Source organism: Euprymna scolopes, chromosome 13, assembly GCF_053919585.1.
Source record: "Euprymna scolopes isolate OS-2025 chromosome 13, ASM5391958v1, whole genome shotgun sequence".
Lineage (NCBI taxonomy): Eukaryota > Metazoa > Mollusca > Cephalopoda > Sepiida > Sepiolidae > Euprymna > Euprymna scolopes.
In genome coordinates this window covers 108,218,405-108,234,806 of record NC_136494.1, presented here as the reverse complement: position 1 = coordinate 108,234,806, position 16,402 = coordinate 108,218,405, and the positions used below count along the sequence as shown (strand labels likewise).

General features: G+C 33.0%; 1 protein-coding gene across 1 annotated transcript in view; it reads left to right on the top strand.

The window, feature by feature from the left end:
* Window positions 1-16,402, top strand: part of LOC145292147 (octopressin receptor-like) — a 703,730-nt gene that overhangs the window by 442,639 nt on the left and 244,689 nt on the right. Inside the window, exon 3 of the mRNA XM_080138276.1 lies at window positions 12,597-13,614. Within this exon, the coding sequence (XP_079994402.1) occupies window positions 12,627-13,614 (988 nt within the window). The 5' untranslated portion in view covers window positions 12,597-12,626. The remainder of the gene's footprint in view (window positions 1-12,596; window positions 13,615-16,402) is intronic.

Below are 16,402 nucleotides of genomic sequence, written 5' to 3'. Positions count from 1 at the left end.
GTCAAACTGTACGAAGTTTTATTAGTGTCATGATCTTAATTTTTAATCGTTTGTAAATATCCTTTTTTAATTAATTTGAATGTTTTACTGATGCATATGTACTGTGTGCAATCAGAAAAAAATACTTGCTTAATTTGGTTTAAGGCAAATAAATTTTAGCTAAGCTTATATAAATATGAAATGTGATCTTTGATTGCATCATCAGCATTATCATCATCATCATCGCGTTTCACTCTGTCTCGAAGTTCATCATCAGGGAGTGTCTCAAACATCACTTAGGTTCGCAGCGGCGCATGCATAGTTTAAGTGACACTCTGTGAGACAGTCCTCACGTCGGCGCCGCTGAGACAACGAGTGACCTGCGTTTGAGCAGGTTGTCCCGTGTTTTGGCAACCTTCGTCCGAACCAGGTTAAGTGTTACCCACTTTTTCTGAAGGAGATCAAAACATGCTGGCAGGTCAACTCCCGATGCCGAAAGAGACTCGTTGTTATTGTCTTTGACTGATATCTCACTAACAGCAGACGGAAGGATACTAGTGTTGTTCGATCGAGGCTTATGACTGAAAAACTCTTGCTAGGTGATCGCCGCTATGACACCTTTTCAGGTCTAAATAGGAGGTGGAAATTATCGTTGATCTACTTGTCACGAACTGACTTCGCTGTCACATTTTGGTGAATCCTGGAGACAGACGCTAGGTTGATCGTTTTCAGGTCGTACGTAATTGTCCTACATGCGTTGTTTAGCCCGACGTTGACCTGTGCGGAATGAACTCAGGCCGCTTCGCAGTATTCTAAAGCCAACAGGCAGGATTGTATAAAATTAGTTAAACACAAATTATTAGAGTATGAATATCTAATAAGAATTGGGGCTAAATACTTTTGTCAACTTTATTAGTAATTGACCGCAATAGATCAGATATGTTTTCAAGTCGACAGATCAGATTTCATGGGCGGTGACAGTGCCCATTCGATTAATCTCGAATTAGCCTTTGCTTCTTAGTATTTGATGTTCTTATTTGTTTTACATGTAATGGCAAGAAAAATTAGAATAGACTTCTAAGTTTGGTGCTACTATCTGGGATACATTTACCCGATAAGAAAAACACCAACACTTGCCAATATCCTATATCTCTAGAAAGGCATCGTGTAGTATTGTTGTCACATTTTGGATGCTGCACCAACTAATGATCTTTATCTCTTTGTCACTTGCAAAACAACTAACTTAATAATAATCCCACTGCCTAACAAGCTCCAACCGTTGCCCCATCTCTGCAGTATTGAATCCCTGTGCAGGTTTAAAACGTATTTCTATGGAAAGGGATCTGACAAACTTTCTTTTTGCAAAGGAGTCAAGGCCCCAAGGACACTCAAGGATAAGGGTTAACGAATGTAAGTTGGCAGTGTAATAAAGGTTAATGGTGTAAATTATTTATAATTTGGATTATTTAAGGGAACGGCTAAACAAGAACTTGTTTACATTGGACTTAGATGCTACCATATGGTAAAAGGCTGGGAAGCAGGCCAGTGAAACAGTGTTCGACTTACTCCACTTGTACACATTAACGTGACTATATCCAACAAATCTGATTAGCAGCAAAAGCTCATCCCTTCATTGTAGAAGTCTCCAAATGCAAGAAAACTTTACTTCGATAATGTATTTCATCGGACTGCTTATTTTTAGAATTTTATTATTGCTTCCTGGTTCACCATAGTTTAACAAGAATTGAGAAATGTCATTTGAACGAACAACTTGCTGCACAGTTCCCCACTTTATATACATTTTATAAAACTGAGTCCGAGTTTGCGTATGGGTAATTTGAAGTGCATTTTTAAAGGTAAATATTGTTTTCTTTTCCACATTTCGTTCTATTTTTATTTTCATATAATTATTCAAGTCCTTCTTCAGCTTCTTTTGACTGATTTGCTGTTTCGGATTATTTTATATCAAATCCACTAAACCTTAATTTGTGTACAGTTTTGCTGCTTTAAGTTCTTTATTTTTTTAAATATTTATTCATGGTATTTAGTTTTGTTGTTTGGTCCTACGGCATATCAACGCTTTTCAGTTTATTTAATGTTAAATCGGGTTATTTTGCTAAGATATTTTATGCTTACCGTTCTTTATATATATATATATATATATATATATATATATATATATATATATATATATATATTTAGTTAAAGGGTTTCGTTTTATTAGGGTACTCAAGCAGCGAAAATAACGTTTTTGTTTGTAACTCCAGAGTGACAAAATAGGAAATAGATTGGAACAAACGGAGCAAATGTGTACCCATAAATGCTAAACATTTCCTATGTGGTGATAAGATGAACAAGATACAGGGAAAACCAGAAATTATGTAGAGAGAAGATAGAACAACTATTTTGTTTTGATTTTTAACTTTTGATTTGATTTTTGTTCCTATTGTGTCATATTACCTTTTGGCGTATTTTCTTTCTTTTGCGTGACATTTATTTTCTTATATCCATTAGTGTGGAAACTTTCTTCTTTCACACTCAATTTAAACAGGATATTTTTTTTTGTTTCGTTTCAATTTTTTTTTCATAGACTATTAACATTGATCATAAACACATTTATCTCCCATTTTCTACCAAAAATCATTTTACAAATAAACCTGCCTTTCATTCCTAAAATAAGTAAATAAATCAACAAATTACTGGCAGCCAAAGGCAACGTTTTTCTTATGTCAATTACTTATTTCTCTACATTTTTTGCCCGTGGTTCAATCTGACGGTCAATTCGAGTTGACACGTGCTAGACATGCTTGAGGTAATAAAATTGAATCCGGGAAATTGGAATCGCAATTCGGCTTCTGATGCCCGAAGCAATATTCTTCGGAAATCCTTCAATTGAATCAGGTGTGAAAGACACTGACAAGGCAGGAATTAAAAATGTTAATGGTATTCCAAGGCGAAAAAAAGTCTTACTACATATTTGCTTTTCGTTTTCCGCACACATTTGTGAAAAGATAAATGAAAACAATGATGCGTCCATTCAAACTGCGCTTTTAGCGACAACAGTTCTATGTCACATCTACATGTAACGAATTCTTGCCATGAAATGGCACATAAAAATTATTAATTGGTAGTATGTATGCCTTGGGTACTATCAACTAGAATCCATACAAAACCATAAAATTCTCCCACCCTTATTCCTTAGCGTCTAAGCCACGCTAATACGCAAATATATATATATATATATATATATATATATATATATATATGATGGTTTCCAACCTAGGTTAATGTTTCCTTCCATATAGCTTTTATTTTTTTTGGGGGGGGGTAACCCTGTGTATATATATATATATATATATATATATATATATATATATATATATATATATATATATATATATATACATTATCTGTAATTCATTTTTTAAAGATTGAATCTCATGATCGTCAAAAACTAAATTCAATATGCAAGCAAGGATGGTCGGATTATCCACAGAGTTTTATAATTATATAGATTAGTTTATACCCTTGACCTAACGCTTATCCCTGTAGTGTTTCTTATTTTTGACTGAAAAATATTGGCAGGCGGGGGGTTCCGTGACATACTATTTAAGATATACCGAATATCTTAACTTCTTACAATTTTCCTGAAAGTAGACCGCATGTTGGATTTATGAAAGCATAATATGCATCAATTTTCGTCTATGAAAATTAAATAAGAAATAGCTTACAGGGGACATAACTCTCATTGCTTAAATAAATAAATTGTCTTTTGTTTTTACAGGCAACGGGTATATGCTAATAATAATTTAAATTAAATATAAATTAAATTAAAAATAAACTTGATAAATCAAGTTTGAATAGTATTTCGAAACAGAACAATGAAGACAATTCTATTACAACAAACTATTTACAACATAGAGCTCGTTATTAAAATAGATTTTTTAATGTTATGGGCAAATGGTTTTATTTCTTGAATGTAGTTTCCCTTTGACTAAATAGTATAGAAGCTATGCTGAAGGCAAATATATAAATGCGCGGATGCAGTATGAAAAATATTTGTGAAACAGTGTACCTGTACGTTAATCAAATTGTGAAGAAACAGACAGGAATACAACTTTATTATAATAGATATAAGGAATTCAATTTAAAATAAATTTAAATTTAATTCCTTATATCAATACTTTATCTCGAATATTGGACGTTTACATCTGATTAGGATTGTTCTATAAATATTAGTATTAAGTGTACAGAACTTATAAACTTGAATTTTTTGTATATCTATCCACACTTATATAAATGGAACTTTGTCAGTGTGTGTGAGTGCGTTCCTTATAGACTCCGAAACGGCTGAACAGCATTTCTTTAAAATTTACAAAAATTTAGTGTATAAGCTTTGGAGTGATATTAATTAAGTTTTGTCTCATATTACCCCTGATAATTACCGAGCATCGATAATCGAATCAGTTATTTTAATTTATCTATCATCGGTAAAGCCATTTTTCCATGTCGTCGCTTAGCAACAATGAGAGAACAACGGGTCGTTAAAATTCTACTGTGGGTAAGTTGATAGCGAGTTTTTTTTTGTTTGTTTTTGGGGGTTTTTTTGCATGATGTGGTCTGTAGGTTCAAACTCCGCACGCAATTTTTTTTCAATAACTGCAAAGAATTGTAGAAGACTTCAAAATTTACGTGGTTTGTCTTGATTTTTCGTTGTTGTTATTTTTTTTTTTTTTGTATGACGTAGTCTGTAAGTTCACATGTTTTTTTTTTATTTACGTTAACTGGAAGGAAGTTTATATAAAATAATTTTATAAAAGAAACGGTAGTTTCCGTAGTGTGGAATGTAGAATAACATCTATTTTGGATTAAATTACTGCATGGAAGCATAGGAAGCTTCCTCCCGGGCGATTTCCATGGTTTCGATGACATAAAAAATATAAGAGTGTGAAATATTCGTTGATCATTATTCCATCCCTGGCAACGTCTAGTCTCCCTGCTACTACATAAAATTGTTTTTAGTCATTAATTATTTTTTATTCTCTACAGTCACGACTGTTTCATGATTAGGCAATCATCAGCGTAGTAAGTAATATTTACTCTTGGTCGAGGGATTCGAACTCAGTCACAAAGTTACTTTTGACTATGCAGTTCAGTATTCACAAAGAATTCACAAACATGATTCTTTTCTATTTTATTTGATACTGAAATCATGGTTCTTATAAATGTGGTGGTGGTGGTGATGGTGCTGCTGCTGTTGTTGTTGTTGTTGTTGCTGTTGCTGTTGTTGCTGTTGTTGCTGTTGTTGTTGTTGCTGTTCAAGAGTCCGTGTTTTCTTGTAAGTAAGAAAAACATTAGATAGACCAAGATTTGAACTTTGTAAGCAACGTTCAGAAATGGAATTTCGCATTGTTCAGTTTCACATAAAATAGTTTAGATATGTTTGTTGCAAAAAGAAGTTTAATTGTTCAATTCATTTTATGAAAACTGAATAAACAGAAGGTCAGCTAGAGACGAACGAACAACAGCAATTTAAAAACACATTGAAAAATAAGTTAGATCGAAAAATAGGTTAGAGAGAACTCTTTCTCTGCAGAAATGATTTGGGAACATGTTTCGAACCACTTATGTTAGGCCACGGGAGTTTCCCACGTGAGTGGATCACGTTCAGAGCCATACACATGACGTCATAGCAGAAAAGCAGATTCTCAATCTAGTTTGCTAGTTAGTGAGATTAGGCGGACAGAGAGAGACAGACTTCAGAGTCGAGTCTTATGGAGACAGAGCTGACATGATGAGGTCCCCCTTTAGAAGCGAAGGTTTAGAACCTTAAACATGTAGAAACGACTGTGAATTCCTGGATGTCATCATCATTTCGACCGGTCAAATGGAATAAAAGAACATCTCATATTTTTGTAACTGCCGTCTTCGTGTCATCATGCTACCAAATTGAAGGTAATGTGAAATCATCGTTATTAATGAACTTTGTATAATCCATCTTAATTAATGTGTCCCCCTCTCCATCATAAGTAATGTTTCTCTCCCTCATCACCATCGTATATCTTGTATATATGTACCCGTCATCTTAAATATGAATGTTCCCTATGCAATATTCGTAAGATTTGGGAAATAGACTTTGATAACTATATTGATTATAAAACTGCATCATCCACCGTGTTTACATAAATATATTTCATTTATCAATGAGGCCACAAGTTTTGTGTACGGTTTCCAATTATGCTTGAATCAATAAAAACTTTATGCTTGAATCAATAAAAATGTTTTAATATTTATTTTATTTACAATTTTTATATTATGTAAATAAAATAATCAAAACAGAAATGCGACCATCACTTAGGTCAAAAAGATATATCGTAAGTCATTGACTGCAGTCAAGAGCCGGGTGTGCCATGAGGGAGTTAAAGGCTATAACATTACATGTAATTTATTTCTTTAAAGTTCACTTTATAAACATCTTCTCTCTCTTATACGTTTTTGACTTATCCCAAGAAAGTGATTATAAATTGTAAAGAAAACAATAGCATCGTTGAAATAGTGTTATGGAATTGGCACAAAACGACAAAACGTCAAAATTGAAATAGTTGACCTTTGCAAATTCTTCCAATTTTGGGTCTAAGCACTTGAAATTTTTAAATGTAGGTTACTTGGACATGGGTAAAACATTTTAATTTGATTTAAGATCAAAATAATAAATGTTAAGTGGTCAAAATTGAGGTGAAAGTTTTTTTACAGATTACCTCTGCAGTCTCTACGAAATTACTCAGAAAAAGTTTGGTCTAAACATTTGAAATCTTATATAAAGTATATTCACACGTAGTGCAAGTAATTAACAGTATATACGGCTCGGGCAAAGCAGGGCTAAACTGCTAGTAGTATAATAATACCAATCATATAATAATAAACTATCAAAATTATATAAATAAATTAAACATTCTTTTTTCAAAGTAACATGCAAATGAAATAAACATTATATAGTCGCTTCAATGTAGTATGTTAGGGAATTCTTTTTAATAAATTGTAAATACAAAATGTAGGTTTTTAATAGCATAGTCAATGTGATGAAAACTTAAATTTATATGCATAAAGACTAGATATAAACACTTTTTGTGCTAGTATGTACGTAATTCCATTGGTGTAGCTAAAAAAACGAAACTGTCTAAGAAATACTTGCTGACTTTATATCTCTGCGCATGCCTTGTTATTTAGCGCATGCGCACTGAAAACACGTACAATTATTTACAAAATGCCGAAAAACGGTTGTCTAATCCTCGGCGAAAACTTGTCTGCCTGCTAGTCTGCTGATTCAAATCTTTTTGTGTGTAAATTAAAATTAGTCATTTTAAATATGGCAGTCAATGTTTACATAACGGTTTGTATATATCATTTATGAGCATCAACCCTCTGGGTCAGTGAGTATAACTGTCGACGCTCAACTAAGAATTGATAGGTTGAATCCTGGCTTGGGATCGTTACTAGTCTAGCAGCACTGTAAAACTGTGATACAACGAAACAGTCTGACTGTGGATCTATATATGCGTATGTGTATGCATGTATATATAGAGTACCAATATCAAAAAATATATCTTTGACAAAGAAAACGTATCAAGATAGAGAATACTCAGCACTATTAAGAGGAACAATTAAATATATTTAATAAAAGATGAGGATTTCTGATGAGAAGCATTTACCTTCGAAATGCAATAGACAAAATCTTTTTTCGCTATTATTAATCCTTGTCTTATTTGTTTGCTGATATAATAAAGTTATATGTAACTTTTACTCCTTATCGTATATATATATATATATATATATATATATATATATATATATATATGGATAACCAAAAGGAACGAAAATGATTTTTATCTATTAATCAATTAGAAACATCTTAAAGGTGGTTGAAATAAGATATAAGTGACTATTTGAAAATATATGATGCTACTATGAGGTAACGAGGTTGTTAATTCCTTTTCTTTTTTCTTTTCTTTTTTTTTGACGGACCATAGACGTTGGAATTAAAAATATGTGATGTGTTCATGAAATCGACAGTGGTTTTTGTTTACGATAAATACTTTTAATTCTCGATTGCCAATACTTTATCCATCTATTTTTCATCTTCTCCTTCCTTAACAAACACCTACCTAAAAAACAGAAATGTCAAACAGATTTTATCCCTTACTCTACATCATACTCTGATCTCATAAATACAATATATAGGAATGTATATAACTATAAATTTCAAACAAGTAAAATATTTGTTTATTTTCGTAAAATTGCGTTGTGATTTGGTTTTCAAGTGCACTTGATGCGTATATATATATATATGTGTGTGTGTGTGTGTGTGTGTGTGTGTGTGTGTGTACATTATATATCTACATTATTATAAAACTCTGTGGACCGTCCTAGTTTGTATCTTGTCTATCGAAAACATTTATGTAATAGAAATCAGCTTGTATTTAATAAAATTCACACTCCTGACCACAGTCCAATAAAATTGAGTAAAAATAAGCTTCAGTCTTTGTTCAAATTGTAGACATAGTTTCAATTATGAAACTATGTTTTTCGTTTCGGTTTCGATTCTAGCTGATGGCATTCAAATCATATTTTTTTTTAAACTTTTGAAATCATGACTATATATTGAGTACAATATAATATGAAATAATTGACTCATATGACTCATGACTAATAATAAATACGACATTTGCGTAAATTAAAATAACATTTTTAAGCTTATTTTACCATTAGAAACCGCTGGGTAACGCTGGCCAGTATATATATATATATATATATATATATATATATATATATATATATATATATATATATACATATATATATATATATATATATATATCCATAATGATTGTATCACTATGTTTTCTAGATGTCAATCTAACTCGGTGTTTATAAAATAGTGCTCAATAAAATGTAGAAATGTATTATTTTATAATTATCTTTACTTGTACAAACATTATTGCCCACATATGCACAAGTGTTTCTGCTACGATCTCTCTTGGAAATAAAACGTTTGCTACTAGTTTAGACTAGTGTCATGATGGCGTTTGATATTGATAGAAATCCTAGCAAATATGTAGCCAATTACTTTTTTATTTAAAAATCACACACTATATATATATATATATATATATATGAATCATAATACTCCATAAATATTTTAAAATAAATCCGTGTGCAGAAAAGCTTTAACTGCGTTCATGAAAATATCTCATGTCGACTATCAAATCTTGCTTCGAAAAAAGAGAGACAGAACGAAAGAGAAAGGGAAAAAAACATTATCAAAGTTGCTTATGAATTTGGGACATTTTCTCGGTTGCTTAAAGGAATCCATCAATTGCTATTACTGTTCAGTTCACGTTTTCGTTTTAAGTAGAATTCTAATCCCCTTTTCTTGATGGGATGTCAAACGGAAAAACGGGGAGGACGGGCGCTCAGGACGACTGTCATTGGAGAATTATCTTACTGGAAGACGCCTCGATTCGAGGAATCCGCAGGGCATTTACAATGCTTTTTTTTTCAAATCTCAACGTCTTCGTAAAACTGGAAACTCTTTGTCATTACAACTCTTTCTTTCTTTACCCCCTCTCTCTCTCTCTCTCTCTCTCTCTATCTCTCTCTATCTATCTATCTATCTATGTATCTATATGTGCCTGTTTCTCTTCTTTTCTCTCGTATATATATATACTAGAACACATGCGCGCTGCGGACGAAGAGATTAAAAGGAAATCATTTGAAACGATTTTCTGCCGCAATACGTTTATATTTATGAAAATAAAACCAAAATGAATGCTAAATACACTACATCATATATTTCCGTCTTAAGTCGAGTTCTAATTCGGCTGTGTTAATTACATAGCAAATGACACGTACGAATGACGCCAAAGTAAAAAATGCCAGCCGATGCATAAGAAATTTAAACCCCAAGGAATCTCTACTTCTCTACCATTAAATAACAGTCATTTTGTGTGTGAGAGAATTTTTTCCTCATACGTTCCGAAACGGCTGAGCCTATCTTTTGCAAATTTCACACAAAATTTTAATTTAAGACACTGTTCTTAAATCTTTTGTAAAGAAATTCATCTGATAAGTATCGAAAATCGCAAAAATATTATCCTAAAAAATAGTCTTTCTTCTCTTATAAATAAAAAAAATTCAGGGGAATATTTTACGTTAAACCAGTGTAACCTTAACCGGTGTAACGTAAAATATTCCCCTGTAAAAATTCTACTTTCTTTCCATACGAATGAAAAGACTATTTTAAGATTGTTAAACCCAAATATCAGCTGACCTGATATGTAAAAAAACACAGACGAGATTTGATAAACGATATAATCATTATTGCTTATTTTTATTTTTATTTTTTTGCTTATTAGTCCACCGTGGAAATTATTCCTCGTATCATACATTAATCAGTAGAAGATTGATTCTATAATAATACATACGCAATCTGCAATAATAAAAATACGATATTTAAACGTATTTCATGATCGGGCAACACGGGTGTCCATCTAATAGTTATAAATGATAAAACTCAGTGGACTACCCGGGCATCTTTGCATGTTTACTTGAGTCTTGTGATCGACGATCGAGCGATTCCGTCTTTTAAAAAATTATATGGCAGATGAATATATATATATATACATATATATATACATATATATACATATACATATATATATGTATGTATATATATATATATATATATATATATATATATATATATATATATATATATATTCAGTATGGCGTAATGGAAAAATGTAAAGGTAACTTTCAATTTTCGGATTTTTACCTGAAATGGTTCAACACTACTTTTTGTAGGCATTAAAAAACAGTTATTTAATAAATATATATATATGTGCGTGTGTGTGTGTCTGTGTGTGTATGTAAGTGTGTGTGTATGTGTGTGAGAGAGAGAGGACACTTCTTAAGCTATATACTCAATGAATTTTGATCTACAGACTTGAAATGTGATATATATTGTATTCAGTTATTTGGGAAACGTTTTTAATCGGTTTTCATCCAGAAAAAAAAACAGAATGATAAGGGGTCAAAATAAAGAAAAATGCTACTTGGAGTTTTATCTGTTTGTCAACTGTTTCACGAGATTTGAAAAGATTTTTAGAACAAGCTGTTTTAATGGTTATCGTACTTGACTCACTGCCTTTAGGTTTTGGTTTCGATCCCAACTGGAGTATTTTTTCTTTCAAGAGGTAAACTGTTTTTTAAAAAAAAACAACATAATACTCGCATGCACATGTCTTAGTTCCTTTCCGTTTATTTTATTTCATTAAAAAAATTAATGTTACGTTTATACCGGATAACGCGGGGTACATCTCCTAGTATTTATATAAAAATAACCCCATTCGCTATTTACAGATGAAGAGAAAGCAGGACAAGTAAATTGCTTAACGAATCTTTGCCACTCTGAAGCTACTATATTGTTATACATGCAACCTAGAGCCACCTTTAGCCTCTAGCGTAATCGGTACAAAAACTCATCCTCCAAAATTGACGACATCATTTTGCGTCCACTACCTCCCAGATATAACAAAACCATACCAGTTTTATGGATTTATTGGCTTCCAAGTAATACAACGCTTACAGAAAACAACTCATTATATACGTACGGTTTTAACTAGAACTGAGACAACAGAATATTCTTTTCATTCTTTTGACACTCAAGTATATATCCGACACTGTAAGACACAGTCAATCAACCGAGAACTACACCAGTCTATATAAAAACATATAAGATATTAACGGATATATACGCAAGAGTCAAAACAATGAAAAGAATATGCTGTTGTCACAGCCCTACGGATAACTTTCCTAACAAATGTATATTGACTCATAATAACTGTTTTTTTACCTCTATCCGTTTAGGTTTATAATACCATTTACTTTGTCTCATGTTTAGTTTTTAAATTTATACGCCAAAACACATACACATTCAGTACCATCTTTTTTTTTTTTTTTTTTTTTTTTTTTTGCTTGTTGGCCGAAGACGCGAAAAAAATTGATAAATTATTTGAGAAAAGTCTTTGTTTTTGGCGTTTCTGAATTTTTGAGATGAGGATTGGTTATTCGTATTATTTGGATTCATCGGACTACTGTTCTCATCTTGAGTGTGATTTTTACACCGTTTTGGTCGATTTCATCTCCGACCTTCTTCAGGCGTATCATGTTTTTGTCGAACTCGGGAATTTGAACGGAATTTCGAAAAAATACAATTGCAAATTACTTAGGACCTCTACCCAGTCATAGCTGACGGAACAAGATCATGCTACCGCCGTGAAGTAAATAAATTCCGTCCAAATTCCCGAGTTCGCCAAGATACACATGAAGAAGGTCGGAGGCTACATCGACCGAAACGTTGTGATAATCACACTCAAGATGATAACAGTAATCCGACGAATCTAAATAATACGAAAGACTTTGTTGTTAATTTATTTCTATAACATTTAAAAATACAAATGACCTTTTTATCTAATCAAGCTTCGTTATTTGAACTGATTTTAATATTGTCTTTTTTCTCTTTCTCTCTCTCTCTTTTTTTTTCTTTTTTGCTTTTATAGATTTCATCATTGATATATCGGTAATTAACGATGGATACTCTGGAGAATTCGACAGAAAATCTTCTCTTTGAGCTAGAATCATCCGGAACCAGTATCAACTCTTCCAACTCCACCGGATCGCTTCAGATTCGAAATGAAGAACTGGCCAAAATCGAGATCGCTGTTCTTTCACTTTTATTTTTTCTAGCCCTTTTCGGGAATTCGGTCGTCCTCATTGTACTGAAATTAAAGCACACGGCCCTCACTAGGATGCAACTGTTGATCGTCTACCTCAGCGTGACGGACATCTCGGTTGCCCTCTTCCACATCCTACCAACAATAATTCAAAAAATATTCTTCTATTTCCCGAACAATATGTCCGTCTGTCGTATCTACCAGTTCATCAGTGTTGTCGAGCTTTATGCCTCATCTTTCGTTTTAATAATCACCGCCCTCGATCGCTACATCTCGATCTGCCACCCGCTGACGGCCCATATCTGGACTAACAAACGCGTGCACATGATGACAGCCGGGGCCTGGCTGTGTGCTCTCCTCTGCTCAACCCCTCAGTTCAATGTAAGGCTGATCAAGTACGGTGATGGTTACCACTGTAATCCGAACCTCTCGAGTCAGCTAGAAGTGCTGGCCTACAGTTGGTGGGCATTCTGTTCGGTGTTTTTAGTGCCGCTTGTCCTACTTATCTTTTTTTATGGACGGATATGCTATGTAGTCTGGCAGAGCATGCGGGGAAGGGAATGCGTCCAGTCGATAAGTAACACGTCGTCCCGTTATATTCGTAAGACGAATAAGTGTCGCATATCGTCGCAGCCATCGGACAATCATGTGAAAAAGTATTCCAACATGCACGACAAAAACGCGGTGAGAAACCCGAGGGCCATTTGCCAGGGCGTGTCGAAATCGAAAATTAAAACCATCAAACTGACATTTTCGGTAGTCGCCTGTTTCATTGCCTGTTACACGCCATTTTTCACCGCAATGTTGGCCGGAAGCTACAAGTCGAATTTAATAGAAAAAGAAAGTGAGTATTTCCGGGTTTTTTTCTTTCAGCATTTATTATTTTATTCCTATTCCTTTGTCTGTTATAAATAAAATATCGGTTTTAATTTGTATTGATATAGTTTTTGAATGTAATGAAAATTTCTAGGATGTAGTTAAATATTCGGGATAATTGTCAAGAGAATATGAATGGCAATAAGAAAATAAGATAGCTCCAGTAAAAGGCGACACTACAAGATATAGGAGATACTCGAAATTATGTCTAACGATGCCAGGATTATAGCTTATGTGACGTAATATAAAATCCAGACGAATAGGAATTGTATAACTTCTGGTTCACGGCTACATGAATATAAGCAATACTAAATGGTTTTGTATTAAAGCTGACTTCAGTAACTTCAATTAGTTTTGAATAAACGTGACCAAAGACACAAATCGGATGATCCAGCTTTGTCACGTATCTTGATTAATTTAGTTAACATTTATGGGAACTATTTTAACGTTTTTGAAATCAAAACCCCAACAGAGGCTAAGAGAGTCTTTTATTATTCTCACGCGACGTCACAGTTACGCATAATCTTGCACTCTTCAACTAATAAATGTAGCTCACTAGATTTTGTTGAAATCTACCCATTAGTTTCTAAATATATTACGGACAAATTAGTTTCTATATATATAACGTACAAATATACAGCCAGGCGAACATACATGTGGATAGAATGAAACTTATACCGACGAATACATGGCATGTCGTCAATCTCTCAAGAAAACAAATATCCCATATAAAGATACTTGTGCGTGTAATAGGAAGGTCAGGATGCACAATCTCACATATTTCCCTTCCTGAGTTTGCACTACTTGATTCCAGTGTTAAGAAAATATCTAGCACGACTGGAAATAATGCCTAATATCCCTAAATGTTCCCCAGTTTTAGTGTTGACCAGGCCCAATGTCGCTTACCTTTTGGGACCTAATGGTAACCATTGGATTCACGTGATTCCGCTATAAAAAAGGTTAAAATAAAAGGCTATATAATGACACATGTAATCGTTGACAAATTCATGTTAAAATGGCTGCCTTTCTATAGTTGATTTCAGATTGATATTTAATCAAATTATTTTTTGTTTTTTAATATTTTTTGTACGTTTTTGCATTACTTTACATTTTCTATTTTATGATTTCTTCTGGGAAGGGCATTACATTCAAGCTATCATTTGTTTCAGTATCTGAGAATTCCTTCTCGGTTTACAAAAAAATCATAACAGTGCGTCATGGGAATGTCTTCAACGATTCTGTTAATTATGTAGGAAAAATGATTTGGTGTCTTGCCAATCATACATTATGTAATTATGTCATGTTTCTAATCATCAACATATTTTTCCAGTGAAAAACACAGTGTGATATGAAATCTCCAGAGAAGTTACAATGCAGGAAATGTATGAAATCTGAACATTTGTGAAATGAAAAGAACATTAACTAAATAAGTGTATAACTATTGAATATAATATTCCAAGAACATTAAACCACATTAAATCAGAGTTTTAGTGGTATAAAGCTACAGTTAAACAAAAAGAGTAGCAATTCCATATATATATATATATATATATATGTGTGTGTGTGTGTATATGTGTGTATGTATGTATGTGTATATATATCATATATATGCATATGTATATTATATATAGGTATTATATACAGTTGTGCCCGATATTATTCATACCCCCCCTTGAAAATTGAGTTTATTAGGTGTAACTTTGTTAGAATTTATTGTTTACGTCCATATTGATACATATTCTTAATAAACCTCTTCTGATCATTTTCGTCATTTTAAAATCTCGGGATACTTGTAATAAAAGAAATATACAGCTATTTATAAAATCTGCAATGTTCAAAAATAATCATACCCCCTTATTTTTTCAGTATTAATCGAGTTTCTGACTGTTTGTTTCCTGTTTGATTCTTATTTTGAATGCTTTTATACAACCTTTGATTAATTTCATTTCGTTTTTTGCATTTTTCAGAAATTAAAATGATATCAACTGAAAACCAATAAAAGAATAAAAATTATTAGAATGGGGAAGAAAAAAGAGCTTAGTAATGATCTTAGGGCTAAAATTGCGAATTCACATAAGGATGGTTTAGGTTAAAAGTCAATTTCCAAGAAATTTGAGGTCCCTACAGCAACAGTACAGAGCATCATCAAAAAATTCCAGAGCCACCACACAACAAACAACTTGATTGGTAGAGGAAGGAAAAGGAAACTGTCTGCTAGAGCCACCAGGAATATTGTAAGAAGTGTTAATGCAAATCCAACCACCACTACTAAGGACATTTTAGAAAATCTGGAGTCTTCTGGCATAAAAATATCAAAGCAAACATTGCAAAGGACTCTGCATGAAAATGGTCTGAAAGGAAGAAGACCAAGAAGGACTCCATTGCACACCGGAAAACACCTTGCAGCACGTCTAAAGTTTACTAGGAACCATGTGAATTCTCCAGAGTCCGTTTTCTCAAGTATTTTGTGGACTCACGAAACAAAAATTGAATTGTTTGGCCATATGGATGCTTCTTACGTTTGGAGGAAGAAAGGAGAAGCTTACAACCCAAAGAACACCATACCCACGGTGAAACATGGTGGTGGTAGCCTAATGTTTTGGGGCTCCTTTTCGGCTAGTGGTCCAGGTAGTTTGGTCAAGATAGATGGAACCATGAAGAAGGAGCAATATTTGGAGATACTCCAGAAAAACATTAGACAGGATGCGGAGAAGCTCCATTTAGGACCAAACTGGGTCCTTCAACAGGATAATGAT